Genomic DNA, 20224 nt, shown 5'->3' with positions numbered 1-20224 from the left:
TCGAGTTGAAAACATCGCCCCTCTTTTTTCCTTTTTTCGATCTTGGGGAGCACCTCTCCCGAGCCAATAATGGAGGGTCCGGAGGAGGAAGAAAGACACAGATTTTTATATACCTTTTTACGGACGGGTGGGCGGATGAGCCTCCCCTACAAATGATACTTTTAGGGGCGGCTCACCCCCTCAGCCGCCCAGGGGCGGATGGGGGTGAGCCGCCCCTAAAAATGATTGTTTGTAGGGGCGGCTGACCCCCCCCCCACCCGCCCCTAAAAATGGCAACCATTTTCAGGGGCGGCAGAGGGGGTCAGCCGCCCCTACAGATGCCATCTTTAGGGGCGAACCATTTCTACAGTACCCTCGCTCCATTTATAGAAACGGGTGACTTTTTGGTCCGCCCCTAAAAAAATGAGGCGTTGCTACAAATCGTTTTTGTAGTAGTGACTTGTTCCCTTGAATTTTTTTGGGTCGTTGATCTATAAAAGTTAAATTAAATTAGTACTTGATCCCACTATTTTTGGTACTTAGTCCCACATTTTGGAAGTACCGGGTACTTTACCCAAGGTACTTCTGGGTACCTCCTACCTTCACCACCGTAGGATTTTATCAGATGGACGGCACCTATTTTTTCCAATCATTGTAAAATTTCTCTTTTTTGATATCTAAAATACATACAAGGAAACAAAAGTACCATTGCATCTCCATTCTGTCTTCTCTTTTTGCAGAGCAGAGAGAAGGAAAGCGGACCGCTAGATTACAGCCAGCTGACGTAGATGTTTCCCAAAAAAACTATGAGAGAATAAGGTGCGCTAAATATCAATAATTTAATTTATGTCTATGGCAACATCACTATATGGGTGGCTTTTTAGTTAGCTGTATGCTTGTATATGGCGTGCAATAACAAACGGCCGGCTCTTGGCTGTATTATTAGTCATGGCTCTTCACCAGTTTGCCTCTTCGATGACCCTCCTTCCATCTTTTTTTCCTATGAAGCAAAAGGCAGAGGAGACTCTGCCTTACATTTTCATAGATTTAGACAAATATCACAATATGTACCACAAACATGTAAAGAATAATACTGTAAAAAAGCGCGTGTAGAAGAGCAAAAAAATAAACATCTGAGCTGAAATGTAACGGTTCCGTTGTTTGTGCCTTCCGCTGTGCAGCTCCAGAGCCACCAGAGTGGCGTTCATTATGAGCATGGGTTGAGGGCGTAACTTGGCAGCGTCCTCAAAACCGGGTAGGTTCCTCGCAATGCCAAAGTTTACAAGCAACCAGGCAACGAAACTGGCCAGGTTTGCATAAAACTCTGTATCGATGCTTAGCTTCTTCAGAAGAATTCAGTAGTTAGCTCACAGCGCAATATGATGTCCTTATTGGATTCATACGCCAGCATGATCGCAGAATCGTTTTCTGTTCATCTCTTGCTTGTTTCGTTGGCATTAATATTGAGCTCGATTGAGCCTGTCCTAGAAGGCTCGACACATGAAAGCCCTGTTAGTTCTTCAGTGGAATCACCCGATTCCAAATTGGATGGTGAGCCGACCATCATTGTGCACCCCCAAAAGTAAATGTCTCGTAGAATTGCTTGAATTTATGCTTTGCCGGCAGTCAGTTTTGATTGGCTTTGCCTGCATGTATGGACATAAGAATTCCATTTCCCTCGTTGTGCAACTTATCTTAGGAAAGAGAACCTGTGGTGGGAGCTGGTTTCGAATCCATGCCTCCTTGTTGTTTGAGCCGGCTGCCTTTTAACCACTGGGAAATCCCCTTGTTTTTGCTGGCCGATGAGCGCTCCCCCCTCGTTTTCCCTTTCGAACCATAACTGAGGGATGTCTTCTTCTCAGTCTTCTTGGCATCCTGTAGCTGTTCAAGGACCTCGACCACCTCGTCCATGGAAGGCCTTCGCCTGGGATCACCCGAGAGGCATCGGTATGCTAGTTTTGCAGCCTTCTCGGCCCCGGGAAGCGAATAATCCAACCCCAGACTAGAATCCACGATCCTCCTGATCAGGGGCCACCCTTTTTCAAGGTATGGCCTGGCCCAATTTACTAGGTCCATTTGATGTAACGGCCCGTTAGTGTTCCATGCACGTTTCCCTGACAACAATTCTAGGAGTACCACTCCAAAACTGTAGACGTGGCTCCTGGCGTGAGCATGACCTTCACAATTTAAAAGGAAATCAGATTAAGTGAACAAACTAAATCCAAGACGATTCGAGCTTAGTAATGCCCTTTGTTTTTTGCGGGTAGCTTAATGTGTTATCTCAATTAATTCTGAAATTAAGCTGACACACGTTATGCGGAACGATCGAATAAGCTCTAGCAAGAAACTGTAGTGTGTTTATTGCGCAAGCCTCAATGTAGTACGCCTGGGTATGAGCCTACGAATTAAGACTTGAAAGTAGCATACATAGTACCTGTTGCAATGTATTCTGGGGCGATGTACTTCAGCACCACTGCTTCAGCGGGGCCACCCATCCAATTATGCTCCACCAGCCCAAAATCAAAAATCTTGGTTTCATAATTCTGAAGAAACGATTCAACTATCAGTTCAAACAAATTTTTTTTACTTGGTCAGTTCAAAGGGGGCAAAAATATGGAAGACTCCATACTACCGCGTCCAGAAGGACATTAGTGGTGTTGAAGTAATGGAGAATGATTTGAGCATCCTGACTCTGGAGAAATTTCAGCCCCTCTGCCGCTCCAAGGGCAATTTTCATCCGGGTGTTCCAGGGAAGTGTCTCACTATCCCCTTCATTTTGCTTACGGGTGGGAAATGCCTCACCACCCCCTGCACATTGAAGTAGATTAGAATAGTTCATGTCCCATATAAAAAAGGGTAAAATCCGTTTTTCAATCTTGAACTATCACGATTGTCCGATTTTGGTCCTTGAACTATGAAACCGGACATCCTGCACCTCCATGTGACGAAACTGTTTGAAAAACAACCCTGGCCTCAGCCTAAGGCGGTTTTGCTAAAGTATAATTTTTGAATTTCTAAGATTTCACACCTCTCTCAATTAAATAATGGAGAAAGTATAGTTAATATTGTCTAATTGTGATATTCTGCTAAGAGGTAGAACAAGAGATAAGGAATCTATTTTGGCTAGATGTGCTACATTAGACATAAAGGAATTTGAATTATAAAATTTTAAAAGTAGGTAGAATTCAAAATTTCTTGAATTTTTAAGCAACCTGAAATTTTGATAAAAATGTATTAAAAATGATAAATTGTACTTTTATATTTATTTTAACAAATTATTTTTTATTGGCCCATTCTATAGAAATTCACAAATTAGAAATTTGAGGAATCAAATTTGATTCAAATTTGAGTGTTGTGAAGGAATTGAAAAACTTTCAACAAAACTTGGACCAATAAAAATTACCTTTTTAAATTAAATAAAAAATTATGAATTATCATATTTTTAATGCATTTTTAGCAAAGGTTTAGTTGACCTAAAAATTCAAGGAATTTTGAATTCTACCCATTTTTAAAATTTTATAATTCAAATTCTATTATGTCTACTGTATCACATCTAGCCAAAATAGACTCCTTGTCTCTTGTTCTACCTCTCAGCAAAATATCATGATTTTTAGACAATATTAACTATGCTTTATCCATTATTTAGTTGAGAGGTGTGAAATTCAAGCAATTTGGAAATTATACTGTAGCAAAACCACCTTAGGCTGAGGCCAGGGTTGTTTTTCGAATGGTTTTGGCAGTTGGAGGTGCAGGATGTCCAGTTTCGTAGTTCAAAGACCAAAATCTGACGATCGTGATAGTTCAGGTTGAAAACGGACTTTACCCTATAAAAAAATTTGGCTGGTACGGTGGGGAAGGACTGCCCTTTGTGGTATTACAAGTTTACAACTGATGACTGGGAAGGAATATGTAACTAACACCCATAATGCGTGATGGTCAAATATGTTTCTTTATTATATGGGGATACGTAAGCCGTAATATCCTAGAATATTTCACCATACACTTTGAAGCAGCAACTTCTACGCTTTTCTCCCTCCAGTGGTGCGGTGCTTGAGTTTTGTAGGGTGCATCCTTAGATGGGTTGTAATAAAAATTAGTGGATGTGGAGTTTGCTTTTGCTTAAGGAATTTTTGTGTGCTTCTACTTTGTAATATGCTTTTTCCCATATGAAGTGATGACTTGCGTTATTATTTAATTTAGATGGTTTACTATGTTGCTTTCGCATGTTCTTCATTGCGGTCTTTTTAGTCATGTGCTTTTTCCTTACCATATATATATATATATATATATATATATATATATATATATATATATATATATATATATATATATATATATATGTGTGTGTGTGTGTGTGTGTGTGTGTGTGTGTGTGTGTGGTAATCCTCTAGAATGTGATACAGAACCTCAACCAAGCCGGTCAAGTAAATCCCTCAACAAGCTTTGGTTTCACCCTATAGGCTCGCAGTGTAACCTGAGTCGATCATATGACCAACTAGACTCGGAACCACTACAACTACCCTTAGCTTGGTAGAGGATCCAAACCAACCACAGGTAGTGCTACCAGCCTCGATGTCACTATTTTTTTGTTTGCCAGCAAGGTCTTGTTTTTATCAATATATAGGAATTGAACCCTAGTCATTTTCTCCCTTAACTAGAGAGCTTACCGCTACAGTACAAGAGTGATATCCGATATCTAGTGAAACTTCTAAAACAATACAGGTTTGGGAACAAATGTTCTACAAAAAAAAAATTGTAGACAGTCTATGGAAGCACATTTTCTAAGGAACACGGCCCCATTAGGCTATAGTTTGTGATTTTGGTGATTGTGTGATAACATAATTAATGGGACTAACAATACTTGTGATCTCTAGTTTGTAGGATTTCTAGGTGCATTGGTGGTTGTATTGTCCAGTGTGCATGTCAGACAGCAGCTGACAAAGTCTTTACCACTGGTTGAACCGATGGGCATCGGTGCAATGACATAACAGTTATGTGTTGCCCCATTATATATATGTATATATATATGTATATATATATGTATATATATGCCTTACCCCAAGTCAGCTGAGGTTGCTGGAGTTCAAAGAAGCTACATACACTATTGAAAACGATGATTTCCCTATGGGTGAGGAATTGTTTCGACGGTTTTCCAAAAAACACACAAGAAAATTCATATTATTCTGTCGGATATTAGAGAACTCACATAACAATTACGTAACACACAAGAAAAATAAGAAATTAACCTGTCGGGTAGGATAAAACACACAGAGAAATTGTTTCACACACAGAACAATAGGTAATTAATCTGTTGGTATATGAAACACACAAATCAAATGAATTAAACTCACTGAAAAATAGTGAATTAACCTATGAGGTCAGAAAATACTCAAGAAAATGATGGCACACCCTCAAAGAAATTAGGCCAAAATTTTTCGGGCGCGATTGAGGCAATCTTTGGCGCTCATTCCTTTCCCTGCCGAACACATCGTCATTTGCCGCTCAGATTTTGCGATGGCGCGCTAGGCGTGAAAAGAAAATGAAAAAAGGAACTCCCCGTGTGACAACCCTACAAAACAAGTCAAAACCTTATCCCTTTATCACCCCTCATAGACTCCCCACCGTGGTCGGGGGCATCGCGTCCCGCTGTCGCCCTCCTTCATCGCGGCCCCCCGCCGTCCACGGCCGCAGTCGCGGCCCGCCCTCCACGGCCCTCATCGTTCGCAACCCCGTCATTGAACCCTGCCTTCTGTGCCCGACGTCCGCACTCGTGCCGTCTGCGGCCCTCGCCATCGATCCCGCCATCCGCGCCGCCATCCGCTCTCGCCGTCAAACCGCGCCGTCCGTGCCCGCCATCCGCCCTGCTGTCGACCCCGCAGTCCGCCCCGCCATCGACCCCGCCGTCCATTTCCCCCGCCGACAACCAGTACTCCGCGTCTCCGGTCCAGCTTTGCTATGATTCAAATCCGACTGGTGAACCCCCTGAAGGACCATTCGTGCTTGCTATCATTGTTTTACGGCCTATTTGGATTGTAGGTTTTTCAAAGGAATTCCAAAGCAATTCGATTTCTACGTTTTGCTGATGTCATATGTTGTTTAGAATGGAGGAATGAATCTTTTCTTTCCTATGGAAAGGCTTACTTTCCTGTGTGCAACGAAGAATATATTTTCTGGTTGATTTAATTAGCAGCATGATATTATTGTATTTGAAATTCTTATCTCTTGCCCTTTTTGTATTGCAATGCAGATTTGGGGCTGAGCAAGGACCGAAGGAGATTGCCGTGAAGCTAGTGTGCAGTTTCAGCATAATCAAGAATATTTCAGGACGAGCAATAGCCTTGTCAGTCAAGGTAAAACCTCTTCTTTATTTTTTGGATAATGATGTGATTCTATGCTTGTTGTGAGAGGCCATTTTAACAGTTGTATATGTTTGTTCTAGTACCTAATATAACATGGTAGAAAATATGTTATAACTAATATACTCTTCATTTAATCAAAGTAATAGTTAACATGTCACACCGCACATGGATGTATAGTGGTTGGCAGCATGGCAAAACTCCCTCTAATTACTGGATTGATCAAACAACTGAGTTCTTGAATCATGCATTTTCATTTCCCGGTGTAGGTCAAAATGATACCATTAAGTATCCTTGTGCCATGTGCTGCAACTACTTTAGACACAAAAGGTTCACAGTAGAGTTGCACTTGTGTAAGCATATGGGTTCAGGGAAGGCTATGAAACGTGGACACAACATGGTGAGAGTCTTGTTAGGAATGATGAATGCGATATTATTGCAAATGGAGAGGGTTTTGATAAGACTGACCAAATGGATCAAATGCTGGTTGATCTAGGTGCAGACTATCGGCCTAACATAGATGATGAACCAATAGCATATGCCCAAGCTTTCTATCGGATGGTTGCTAGTGCAGATGAGTTAGTGCATGAGAAAACCACACTCAAGTTTGTCTGTTGTTGCTCGTTTACTTGCTGTAAAATCACGATACAACATGTCAATTGCAGAATATGATGATATTATAGGGATAATACATGAGCTCCTTCCCCCAAATTCTAAGTTACCGAATGACTTCTACCACTCGAGGAAACTATTATTATATTAGAAGGTCTTTGTATGCCGTGTGTGAAAATTTGATGGTTGAACAATTGCAAGCTATACTACAAAGATAATGAGGACAAAGAGAAATGTGATTTTTGTGGTACATGACTTCATGGCATATGGAGACTTTGCTGGTTGGAGCACACATGGTAGATTGGCAAGCCCATGTGGATATGGCTGCAAAGGATTCTAACTCCGCAATGGTCATAAGGCTTGCTGGTTTGATTGTCATAGGTGTTTCCTACCAACAGATCATGTATTTAGAAAATAAGCTAATGCATTTCGTAAGAACACAAAAGTGTTTGATGAGCCACCTTGACTCTTAACGGGGGAGGTAGTACAAGCCAATTTGAACATATTTGTAGGTCATATAGAAACCTTTGGTAGATTGCAGAATTGGACACATGTTCTTTGTTTTAGGCAGCTTCTATATTTCCATAAGTTGCTACTGCCACACAATATTGATGTGATGCACAATGAAAAGAATATGGGTGAAGCTGTATGAAACACATGCTTCGACACTAATAAGACCAAAGATAACATGAAAGATAGACTAGATTTAGCTATGATTTGTAACCGACCTTCACTCCATTTAGTGGAGAAGAATAATGGGAAGTGGGAGAGACCAAGAGCTCCATTCTATATTGAAAAAAATGACAAGGCAACCATCCTTCAATGGTTCCAACACTTGAAGTTTCCTGATGCATATGCAGCCAATTTGAGGTGTGGTGTTAACCTGCTGCAATGGAAAAATTTTGGTCTAAAGAGTCATGACTACCACATCTTTATTGAAAGGTTACACCCTGTTGCGTTCCGTGGGTTTCTACTAGATAATATTTGGTGTTCTTTAGCTGAGCTTAGTTTCTTCTATCAGTGTCGAAGCATGTGCATGAGCAACCTTTGAATGAGCAGGTGTTGTATGATGTGTCTTCTGATTCAAGAACCCATGGGCGTTTTGCAATAGCAAATGGTGCTGTTAGGGCGGCAGATGTGAGGGCTGCTGCAAGGAAGAGGGGTTTGCAGCCATCAAATCCAGTGTCTTTGCAAAGCATGGCCCGAGAAATGGCACTCCTTCATTGTGCATTACATAAATGATCTTGTGCTATGCCTGTAGGGACTGTATCGGGACTTAGGAAAGGAAATTCTAGAGGATGCATTGCAGCCTGCCAGTTGCCCAAGCAATTGTGAGTATTTATATTGCTTTCTTGCATTCTGCCTCAAGGACACATCTCTCTGTACATGTTGAAAATATTAGGAAACGTTGATTCCAGTGCTGAATGTTTTGCAAGAAATATTGTTACAGTTGGGAAACTATGTGCGTACATAGTCCCTTGGAAGCTAACTGCAAATTTGTGGTATTCAGAATGGCTACACACCGTGCAGCAGTGAGGAAGTGGCCTCATGTTGATTATTGCATAGCATCTGGACTTATTTGCATTAGTTCAGATCTTATGGACAGATAGATAGATCTCATGGCTCCAATTTGGACTGGTTTTAGTAGTCTATCTTAGGTGCTAGGGGGTAAGTCTGCAATAACTTATTATTCTCAATTGCACATACCATTTCATGATTTTTGGAGAACTCTTTCATTCTAGTCATGATAAAAAAATATTATTGCAAATTACTATTCAGCTTATCTATCTTATTCACATGTAGGCAACTGGATCATCTCATGTTGGCTCGGAGTCCACTAACAATAGCATTGATGACGATGGTCATGATGCTGAGGATCTCGGCAGAACACATTGACAACAACATTGATGCCAGCAACCAGCAGAGCAGAAACAGTGCATCTGGGTAATGGTGCAGCTTGTTTAGTTTTGTAGAGATGACAGCTTCACCTTTTGTAGAGTTGTCACTATTAATTAGGAGAATGATAGTATGACTTCATTTATCCATCTTTGTCTATTGTTGTGCTAGAAGTTTATGGCGATACTTTTGTGGGCTCCTTATTAGGTTGGTAGGAGTTTATCTATCTCTGTCTACTGTTGTGCTAGAAGTTTATGGCGATACTTTTGTGGGCTCCTTATTAGGTTGGTAGGAGTCTGGTAGTTGTGGGATCCTTATTAGCTAGGTCGGTAGGAGTCTGGTAGTATGACCTAGTTTACTGATCTCTAGTTGTTCTAGAAGTTCAATGTTGTGTTGAGGTCTTATTTTACTAACCTTTATGGATGACATTTGTAACTGATGTTTGTATGATGATGAAATCTCTCTATATATATGTATAAATATCTCTCTATATATATATGTGGTTTGAAATTTGTATCAAAATCAATTTGATTTGGTTTGTGAATTTCTTGTCAGCTAGATAGTGACAGAGAAATTGACTCCTGACAGAAAAATTCTTATTTTCCTGGGTACAACATGAATTGTTGTGTCGGTTTACTTTTGACAGGAACTTTTTTGGTTTTAACGGTATGCTTGACACAATATATTTTGATAGAATAATGCTTTCCTCTGTAGGTAAAATCAGATTTTTCTGTCGACTTGGTATGATAGGAATACGAAACCCAAACGTGTCAAAACATTTTTTTTTTGTCGGGTTTGTACCGACGGAAACAATTTTCCTGTCGGTAACCCAACAGCCAATTTTTATTTCCCTGTCAAGCTAGCTCTGTAGGTATTTTCCTATCGGGTTACCAACAAAAACAATTTTTCTGTGGGTTTTTTGAATTTTCCTGTTGGGTTTTCACACAGGGAAATCATCGTTTCCAGTACTGACAAACATTGAAGAATGTCTCCAATCCATCAAAGTACCAATTGATTGAATCCTTGAATTATCTTAGCACATCTTTGAGAGTGTTTGTGCTAGGTTAGCTCTTGAGAGAGAGAGAGAGAAAGGTGTTGCTACTTTGTGACTGGTTCGAAGAGTGAACCACAACTTGGATCTCAGTGTGCCGGTCCTTTAGAGCTTTGGAGGCTCGCCGACAAGTCTTTACCCTATGGCTTGGTGTGGAGCGGCATTGGAGAACGTGGAGACCCCATCTTTTGTGGAGAAGCTCCTTAGTGGAAAGCGAGATTAAGGTGACTGAAAACTTGGCATGAGCCTTGGTGGCCTAGCCTTTGTGGCAAGTCAAGGTGTCCCCGAAAGAGACTTGGTGACCGGGAAGTGATACTCTTGATTGAGTGCTTCAACAACATGGACTAGGGGTGGCTTAGTGCCAACCGATACCACGGGATAAATTCCTTTCCGCATTTTATGCTTGCAACTTGTATGTCTTTACTTTTTTAGAGTAGCGTCAAATAAGGATTGTCTATAGGTTGCAAAACTTGTTTCGGAACGAGGGTTTCACACTAGTTGAACCGTAGATGCACATCTAGTTAGCATGATCTAGTTTATGTTTTGTGCAATTCTAGTTGGAGCCATATAGGTTAAGGTTTTAAGTTTGCCTAATTCATCCCCTACCCCTCTTAGGCTATGAGCACTGATTCCTTTCACATTTCGATCTTGACTTTAATTTTAATGCTGGAAGAGATAAAATAGAAAGTTTGCACTGACTCCTTTTCTCCCTTTGTTTCATCTTCCTTTGGATTCTAGTGTCATGATCTTTCAGAAAAGGAAAAGTTCAAGATCAAATTTAAACTGTGTTAATTGTTAAAAAAAACTAGAAGATTATATAAAGTTTTTCACTTTTCAGGTCAGTTTATTGCCAAAACCAAAAAGGTTTTTTTACATTTCTTTTGATTTTGTGGTTTCTGTATGATATTTGACTTGTTTAAATATGCAATGAATTTCAGTAGCATGGGACTAAAGTTCATAGGCTTACTCCTGAATAGATGATTGTCCAAACTCCCACGGGACATGTATTCATATACGAGTAGCGGCTGTTCGTCTTCAAGGCAGTACCCGATGAGCTTTACAAGGCGTGGATGTGACAGCTGTCCAATGTACTTAACACTAGCCTGTGCAATCAGATGATCGAATATAGCATGTCAAACAATGAGAGTCTGACATAAACCATGAAAAACTTTACAAATAAATCGATGCTATCTTCATTCCAAATTATTAGTTATTTTTTGAATTTTCTAGATACATCGATTTTGCTATACATTTAAAAATAATATATACCTACATACAGAGTAAAAATTATGTATCTAAAAAAGTTAAAACGATTAATAATTTGGAACGGATGGAGTACTAACCAGCCACTCTTGATGACCTACGCAACGACTGCCCTTCTTGACAGCAACGATCATCTCTTGGCCTGCTTTAGCTCGGGATAGCGACGTCTTCTTAATGTACCCCTTGTATGTCGCCCCAAAAGTACCCACACCTAGCTTAGATTCTGGCGTGAAGTTATTCGTGGCCTTCCTCAGCTCCTTAAAAGTGAAGGCCTTAACATTCACTGACTCCAGAATCTCACCCTTACTCCATGGGTAGAGTAACGCGGATGCTGCAGGACTATGGCTACCGGAGTTGTTCAATGCTACTTCATTCCAACTTGCGAGCTTGGAGCTTGGCCCTAAACACCCAAGAACATTAATTTACGGATAGTTGCCCATCGTGTTTTAGCCTAATTATGTAGCTGCTCCTACGCCTTTCGTTCTAAATTATATGTCGTTTGACTTTTTTGACACCAAATTTGGCGACTTATCTTATTCAAAAAATTTGGGCAAACATAGTCAAATTTAACTCTCATTCCTGAAGAACTTGTATTGATAAAGCAATCCACAATAAAAAAAGTGTGAGTTACTCTGTTTAAAGTGCGAGTTAGCCTGGATTCCCCTTGTGGTGATGGTTAGTGCACTTGAGTCGGATTAATTCAGGCGGTTCTACGACATTATTTTGGAGGAATTGAAATATATTTAATAAACTAGGCTATTTAGTTTAGAATTTGACATTGCGTCACCTTCCAAAGCTTGGATATAAGCCTATCCTAATTTCATATGGTGGTAGATGGAAATTGATTCTCTATACCACCAAGCTATGTATCTATTCGGTAACTTATAGCATGCTCTTTGTCTCACTCCTTTATAGTACAAATATAGCACACAAGTATCTCCATCATATAGCCAACAATAGCATACAAATATATTCCATATATAACCAAAGATTGCAAACGGGGCCTGTATATGAAAATTTCTGAAATCACCCATTACTCTGAAATCTTGGTGCATTGGGGGCCACAGAAAAACCTCTATCAGAATTTTATCAATATCAGTTACGCTATGTAGTCAGCTTGCTTGTTTAAAGTGCATTGCACATTTATTATCTAATATACCAGAATAAAATAGAGTATATGCATAACAACGTATAAGCAAAATTAGAGCAAGTACCAGCTGAGGACTCGGGGCACTGTCCACCTGTAGATGAAACCTCGACCTCAGTGATCTCCTGGAAAAGTTGTATTGTTAGAAATGTATATGAATGAGTTGTTCCACACAACTACTAGTCTCGACAATTTATTTGTTGTGACCACCTAAATTACAGTACAATGCCTCTTTTTATCAAGCAGGGTATTCTTATAGCTATGAAATACATCTATAGATAATTGGGTTGGCACATGTGAATTACACCACCAAGATTAAAAGCATTCATATAAAAAGAAATATGTACCTTGCATCATCTACGTAAAGCATATATCAATCCTAACGTTTACATTATCTCAATTCCGGAGGCCTAATATATGATGGTGTTATATCCAAGATTTTCATATCCCTAGAAAATTATTAGATTGATATAGAAAAGGCCATACAGTGCGTCGTTAATATCATACTAGTAGAGTGTAGGTGCGTCATGCATGTGTTTAAAAAAATATAGCAACAATTTTTTTTCAAAATTAACAAACAAAGAAAGCTTGATAGTAATCATGGTATTAGTATATTATTATTACCTTGACCATTGTGGACAAATGGATTTTTCTATATATAGCAAAGATATAGCGGCAAAACATACTTTAATAAATATCTAAGAAAAAATATAGAGCTAAACCTGTTTGAAAAGCTTGAGGAATAAAGTAGTAAAGTAAAATGGTAGTACAAGAAGAATTGAAGTTTTATCAGGGAAAATTGTTCATATAACACTGAAATATAAGATGGTGTTATATCCAAGATTTTATATCCCTAGAAAATTATTAGATAGATATAGAAAAGGTCATACAATGCGTCGTTAATATCATATTTATTGATTTATAGGCTACAAGATTAATTGTTTTGGTGTTTATGTCTATGAGAGTGGACAAAAATATGAATATTATGATTTCCAATCTTAGATAGAGATAAATGGCCTTAGACAGCTTTAGTCTACTACTTTTTCTTGCGTTATTTTTATTTAGTTGCACCGCTAACTATTTTGTTCCTCATGCATGCTTGAACTGAGGGCAGCTTTACAGAGTATTAATTGAGGGGAATGTAATATAATCATTAACACCCATCAACCAGCCATGATATCAGCGATAGGTATAATAAATGGCCAAATTGTGAAACAGTTTCTATCTAAGAATAAACAAGAAAAACTTATAGAATGAGTTTTTGGAAAGAAATAAAGCGTACCTCCTGTGTACCCTTATTTACTTTTTCATGCGAATTCGCCTCAAGGAGAGGATATGGAGAGGTTTGCATTTGCACCAGTTTTGCCCCCTCTGGAGCACATGGAGACTCTCCTGTTTTTACAATGTTTCTGATTTGAAAGGACTGCTTGCCAACATCTGTGGACCACTGAATGTGCTGGGATGTGTAATTTTCAATATTAGAATCGTCAGTCAAGAGCAATTTAAGATTAGGCATATTCTGTATTATGCTTGAAAATGCTGCAGCTGCGACTGGTGACACTTGTAAACGATATCCAGTGATGTCCAACGTGTGGAGCCTCTCCAGCTTGCTTAGATACTTGGGCAACTCAAGGTGAACCTGTGCCAGGTTCAGATACTGCAAATTTACAAGACCTATAATAGACTCTGGCAACTGCTGTAGCTCAGAGCAACCTGATAAGTTCAAGAACCGGAGAGAAACAAGATTGCCGAAAGATTCTGGTAGAATATCCAGCCTAGAACAACCTGACAGGTTTAAATCCTCTAAGTTTGTTAGGCCAGCAAATAAATGAGGAAACTGTTGAAGCTCAGTGAAACCTGACAGATCCAAGGTTCGAAGTTTGTGGAGTCCACAAAGATATTCTAGTACTTTACTAACTCCAGGACAGTCTGAAAGGTTAAGATATTGTAGTCTTTTGAGATCACCAAGTGTTGGAGGCAAGGTTTGAAGTTTGTGACATCCTTGTAGGTTCAGATATGTTAACTTCAGATAAGAACCAACAAATGTGGGACACTCCTCAAGATAAGATTCTGAGAGAACCAAGGCCTCAAGGTTTCGTAAACTACTCATCTGGTTTGGTAATTTACGGATCTTTAGGCCAGAACAGTCAAGGTACCTCAGATGTTTCAAACCGCCAATGGCACTTGGTAATTCCACAATATGACAACGAGTAAGATCTAAGACACGTAAGTGTTTCAGTTCCGAAATCGCATCTGCAAGAAACTTCGATGCCGAACAGTTTTTGAATGATACTGCTCTTGCCTTGGTGAGCAACTCTTTCTTGGGTGTTGATTGTCCAGCGTCATTCTTCACCACCACATAGTTGTAACTGATCTTTTCACCTGCTGAAGGGCCATTTGACAGGTCTCCAGCATCCAGAATTATGAGGTCGTTACCAGCGACATAGTTTGCAAAAGCGTGTACCAGATTATGCATTTGGACCACCACGGGACCATTGGTGTGACTGATTCCAGTACCCTGGCAAACAAACAGAACCTCAGTCACATAATTTGCTCCAAAAAGAGCTACTGTTGACACTTGATTACTATTTTCATGGATCCTGACCATGAAATGCCATTTTGGACATCTGATTATTTTTGTTCAGTTTGGATAATTGGAGGCCGAGGAGTGTCTGATCTCTGAGTTTTGAAATATGTATGTTCTACATAGGGATATTAAATTATTAAGAAACTTGAAGAAGGAAATGCTGGTAACAGTATGGTGGCAAGCTGAAAGGATCCAGAACATATATGGCATCGATGTATGGACAGACTGCCAGGTGCCTAGTCACTATAAAAATATCAAGATTTTTGTTTCGATAAAAGAATAGTTCAATATTCCGGTCTCTACATCGCAGTGCAATATATCTAGCTACTATTATAAAAATAAAAAATGATGGGATAAGGTATTCTTCTAAGCAATGTCCAGCTTTCTACAAAATCCATAATATAATATTATCCTAAACACACACAACATTTTCTTCTTGGTAAAAAGCTAAACAGGTACGTCCAGAAGGTAACAAAACATAGTAAATATAATTCGATTGGTTAGATTTTTTTATGGTGGAAGCTGCCCACCTAGGATGAGTCCTTGACACATCGTGACTTTTTGCATATATTTGAAGAACAAATTGCACCATTCTTTCAATGGTCTATGACGTGTTCGTCAACTGTAAGGCATCTGTGGTAAGTTTGCCAATCTTAAGATCATCTATCGTCCAATCTTTCAGCGGTGCTCATTGGAGTAGGGTGTGCATCTATGCATTTTGTGCCACCGGTCCCTATTTAGATGTGGCCTAGTAGTGGCTCATGAGTGTTGCGTGCACACATTTAGTACCACCTTGCTAGTTGAGCAAGGGTGGACCTAACTTATAATTTTTTGTCCTCCAACCATAGCACCTTCGAGTTAACCCTTTTACACGAAGCGAGGATAAAAGTATAAGCAGAGTGCTATGTGTATGCGGACCGAGCCCTCAGTGCGGCTTTGCATTGGAGGATGGTGTGTTACACATTTAGGGTTGAGTTTACGTGTATGTATGTAAGCATTTACATCTATAATATGTTTTAAAAAAAAGTATTGTATATTATCACTCCAAAATAGTTATCAAGAAATGTGAGGATCGCCAAAAGTTATATTGCCTGCAGCCATTCATTATTTTTGGAAAGTAAACCTACTTTACAAAATCAATGAATTTCACTTTCTTCTTCTTTTTCTTCTTAATTATAGAGTGTTGACTAAAGAAAACTTGATAAAAAAAGAAGGATCGGAAGGGCATGTTCATTGTCAATAATTCTATGTAACACAGGAAATGGTTAAACATCTTTTCTTTTGAATCCTCTTTCTTGTTTCATTTTGGGCATGTTGTTACCCATTTTCCTTTTGAGCATGGGAAAAGATGGTGAGATAGGTTTGGCCATTTGGGTGTGGGTGCCCACGGGTTTGGCACCCGTTGGGTACAGGTGTGAACGTAAAATTTCACCTATAAGTCCATACCTGACCTAACCCGTATTGAGACAGGTTGGGTGCCCTTATAGAATTTCACATGCAGGTGCTAAAAATTCCATGAAGATCTTGGATCCTAATTCTTATTAAAGTAGAACTATTAATAATCTATTACTTTTATGTTTATTAATTAATTGTTGATGTATCATGAACTATGTTGTGAAAGTTTGGTTTTCTAACTTAGTAGACTATGTTAAAGTTGAAAAGTTGAAGTGTCATGTACCATCGGATAAAAGTTTGGCTATATATTGTCGTTGTTGGACTATTATTTTATTGAAATCAAACACGGAAGTTTAACTTCCTACTTTCATACATTGCTCAAATTGTATTGTAAGTGTCAAGTTCGTACTATATTCATGTAATCATGTTAGTATGTCTTACATATTTTTAGTTCTTTGAATAAACCAAGTGGGTATTGGGGTGGTGGATGCTCAGCGGGTACAGGTGCAGGTGTAAAATTCCACCCGTAAGGCAATACGGGTGTGGATGTAGCTACACGTTCCAGGTTTCATTATAGGTTGGTTTTGCTCCACACGCACCTGACCGACCCATTGCCATCCCTAGTATATAGGATTTTTTCATATCAATAGTCAAAGAAAGTATATGTAGTCAAACAAACAAAAAGTAACAACATATATACAACCACCAAAACAAGGTCAATTATTATTATTACTATTATTGTACCGTTTATTTGTACTAGTGGAGATGTACGTGCCACAATCACGTATTTAACTTTTCTTCCATCAAGTGGTGGAAGCCTGTGATGGAAACCACCAGCTCGGGAGTTCGACTCCTGGCTTGCACAGAAAAAAAAACCATCGCTTATCCCATATCCAAAACACAGTTAGAGGTCCGACTTTTCTCACAAGTGACGGGCCACTGTGTAAAGGTGCGGCAAGGGTTCAGAGTTTTTCTTTTACATGTGTGAGAAGGTCTTCTTCCTAATACAATGTTGTGGGGGCGATCTTTCCCCCCGCAGGTCAAGTTTTGTTTTCTTGCATCAAGCAACGATGTTATTATTTTCCTCCCAAAAATAATGCACGTCTTTCTTTTCTTTCCATAAAACAATTATGTCAATTATTATCCTCCAAAACAAATAATGATGCGAATTATGGGTGAATGCATATCCAAAGAAAAGTAAAATGTGTCCCAAAGAAAAGTAATAAACTGGTACAAGAGGTGGTTATAGGAAATTGCTAGTGTACAAAGTATTACATTTTGGTAGAAATGTTTTACAAATGTTAAAACCATGGTTCTCCACAACTCCTGTCAAACCACCCACGCTAATAAGTGGGTCCTCCGTGAGGAGTAAGGTGAGCCTAATCTTGGTGAGAAGTAGTTTTAATTGTTTCAACTTTTATACCGTTTATTTGTATTACAGATAGTAAAATATAATTAACAGAAGAACTAGGATATTTCTGCTCAACAAATTTGTTTTTGATAACATACCGAGGGCATCTCTTGAATTCGAAGGAAGAACATTGATAGAAGTTCCTGAATGTACATCTCTCCATGAACATGAGCAGGTAAGGTTCCATGCTTGGACCCAACCATATCTAGTGCCATCCACTGTTGAACAAGTTTATCCTTATCAATTGTTGATCCCTTGGGGAAGATTGACAAATATCCAAAGCATAACTTCAGTGTCGATGGCATATTGTAATACAGTTCACTAAATGGCGCAAGTATTTTAAGACCACTTGAAAATCTTTTCTCTAATTCCCATATTTCCTTATCCCTTGCCCATAACCAGGAACCGTCATCCCTGTTACACATCACTGAACCAAGAGAATACGCTATCCCTGGCATGCCTTCACAGATTTTCACAATTTGCTTCCCAGTTTCAACGAGGCTTCTGTTTTCATCTGGATTACTAAATGCTTTTTGAGAAAATATTTTCCAACAATCATCTTCAGATAAATGGCCCAGCTTATAAGGTGCAATAGAATGCACTAACTCTGCAGTTGTTTCACTTGAAGTGGTCACGATGATCTTGGTACACTTGTTTTTTCCCCTCAACATGTCCTTTAGTTCGGCCAGCTGGATTTTATCTGTGCTATACATGTCATCCAAGACAATTAGAGAGCTTTTGTCATGAAGAATTTCTCCAAGACGATTCTTTATAAGCTGTCGATTGTATCGAATTTGATCATCTGAGGTGATCTCTGGAACCATAATGTTCTCCATTTCATAAGCTTGCGAGATTATATCCTGAGCAATTTTATTAAGCTCCAACTTCTTGTCCAAATGGACCCATATGCGTAGTTCAGGGTTCCACTCTCCTCCGGTCTTGTCATGAAAAACTAACCTTGCCAGAGTCGTTTTCCCTGACCCTGCAGGGCCAACTATAGGAATGATGGCCAACTTATCAGCGTGATCTTGCATGAGCAAACTTTTGATAATTTTTTTATCATTATCTCTTCCAATAACTGCAGCTGCATCAAACACTTCGTTCTTGTTATAGGATGGCTTGAGATCATACGAACTGCGCTGCATCAAACTATATATGAGAGAATCTTCTGTCGAGATATCTAACTTTCTTCTGATACACTTCATTCTTTCTGATCTACTAATATGCAAGAAAAATGGAGTTGCTGAACAGAATGACGCTGCCTGCAAATTTTACTTGAGATGAATACTGGATGGATTCATTTTTGTTGGATGCTTCTCAGACAGGTGGAATGTTAAAAAAAAAAGACAGTTGGATTGTAAACAACAAAATAAAACCGGTGATTCTTTGAATATTATTTCGTTGCGATAAAAAGGGGAACAATTTGGAATGAAATACTGATATAGTGCTCTCACGGCGTCGAAGGTTTAGAAATAAACTTGCCGTAGCACTTACGTATATATAATGAAAAAAGTTAAAATACATTATTATAAACATATATATTCTCTCTTATAAAAGGAAGAATAACAAACCTTGGCAATCCAGGAGCCACTCTTTGGGGATCTGGTGGTGCCTCTAGGGTCTGCAAATTCATCCAGTAGATCCTCCATGTCATAGGCAATCTGCCTGATCCTCTCCATCCATTCCTGCGCATCCGTACCGATCCTGAAATACCGCATCTCCATGCTTACCAGCACATCTTGAAACCTCGCTAACGTTCGCCCCACATGCGCCGCATCCTCTTCTATGTTTGGGGGTAGCTCCAGCCGGCGAGCATCTGCAGCCAGCCGGCGAAGCAGCCGGTCCACGACTGCTCCGGCGGTGGCCATATGGCATGGCGATGATTTTGGTTGTGGAGAGACAGGAAGACCTACCAACTAACCAAGGCGTCGGCTTCTTCTGATGGTGATGAAGCGTGCAGAGACAGAGTGGCGTGCCTGCACTGCATAGGGCCCCGAATTTTATGAAAAAAAATTGGCCACCGGATCGATAGATCCACGAGCAACAGGCCCAACTTGACTAGGTCGATCATTGACTGTATTTTTATGCACAGAAAGCTGACAGTTGGCGACAAGTACAGGGGTGTTGGGAGGGGCTCACTTGTATATATGCTATATGCACCTCTCTTGGCTACATAAAATTTCACCATGTACTTTGATGAAAAAAATTGGACCCCTTCAACGGTTCGTATGTTAGCGCTTGATCTGCCTCATGTATATTTCCTAAGGTTCTAAATAGTGGGCTAAGGGGTTTAGCGGCTATACTCTAAAAACAACTAATAGCGGGCTAAATGAGGCTATAGCGGGCTATAGCGGCTAAATTACACATAGGTTCAAATAGCGGTATCATGCCTAAATAGCTATAATGGGTTATAGCGGAAGTTATAGCGGGAGATTTAAAACTTTATTATTTTCTAGATCTGCCCTTGAAGACAAAGAGACTATTTCCTTGGGTTACGAAAAGTATGAGCATCCCAAACAAACATCAC

The 20224-nt window shown here is 39.5% G+C and overlaps 2 protein-coding genes across 6 annotated transcripts; one reads left to right on the top strand and one right to left on the bottom strand.

Annotated features, from left to right (window-relative positions):
* Nucleotides 1-666: 666 nt before the first annotated feature.
* Nucleotides 667-19716, bottom strand: LOC120676226 (receptor-like kinase TMK3). The gene is made up of 9 exons (XM_039957460.1): nt 19269-19716; nt 17796-18959; nt 13587-14822; nt 12372-12429; nt 11238-11557; nt 10862-10997; nt 2612-2787; nt 2414-2522; nt 667-2156 (listed from the first exon to the last, which is right to left on the bottom strand). Exons 1-9 carry the CDS (start codon nt 19563-19565, stop codon nt 1675-1677), a joined length of 3978 nt encoding a protein of 1325 aa, XP_039813394.1. The 5' UTR covers nt 19566-19716; the 3' UTR covers nt 667-1674.
* On the top strand, nt 5573-9348 carry LOC120676235. Of its 5 annotated transcripts, XR_005675734.1 has the most exons (6): nt 5573-6011; nt 6227-6329; nt 8007-8109; nt 8209-8278; nt 8458-8615; nt 8751-9348. XR_005675734.1 is itself a non-coding variant. In XM_039957469.1 (5 exons), exons 1-5 carry the CDS (start codon nt 5935-5937, stop codon nt 8893-8895), a joined length of 498 nt encoding a protein of 165 aa, XP_039813403.1. In that variant the 5' UTR covers nt 5576-5934; the 3' UTR covers nt 8896-9348. The 5 variants fall into 5 exon arrangements, 1 of the variants encoding a protein (XP_039813403.1); XR_005675740.1 differs by having other exon boundaries at nt 5576-5952; nt 8007-8278; XM_039957469.1 differs by lacking the exon at nt 8458-8615 and having other exon boundaries at nt 5576-6011.
* Nucleotides 19717-20224: the final 508 nt, after the last annotated feature.

Source organism: Panicum virgatum, chromosome 2K (assembly GCF_016808335.1).
Source record: "Panicum virgatum strain AP13 chromosome 2K, P.virgatum_v5, whole genome shotgun sequence".
Lineage (NCBI taxonomy): Eukaryota > Viridiplantae > Streptophyta > Magnoliopsida > Poales > Poaceae > Panicum > Panicum virgatum.
Note: the sequence above shows the minus strand (reverse complement) of the source record. Positions and strands in the feature narration are given on the sequence as shown.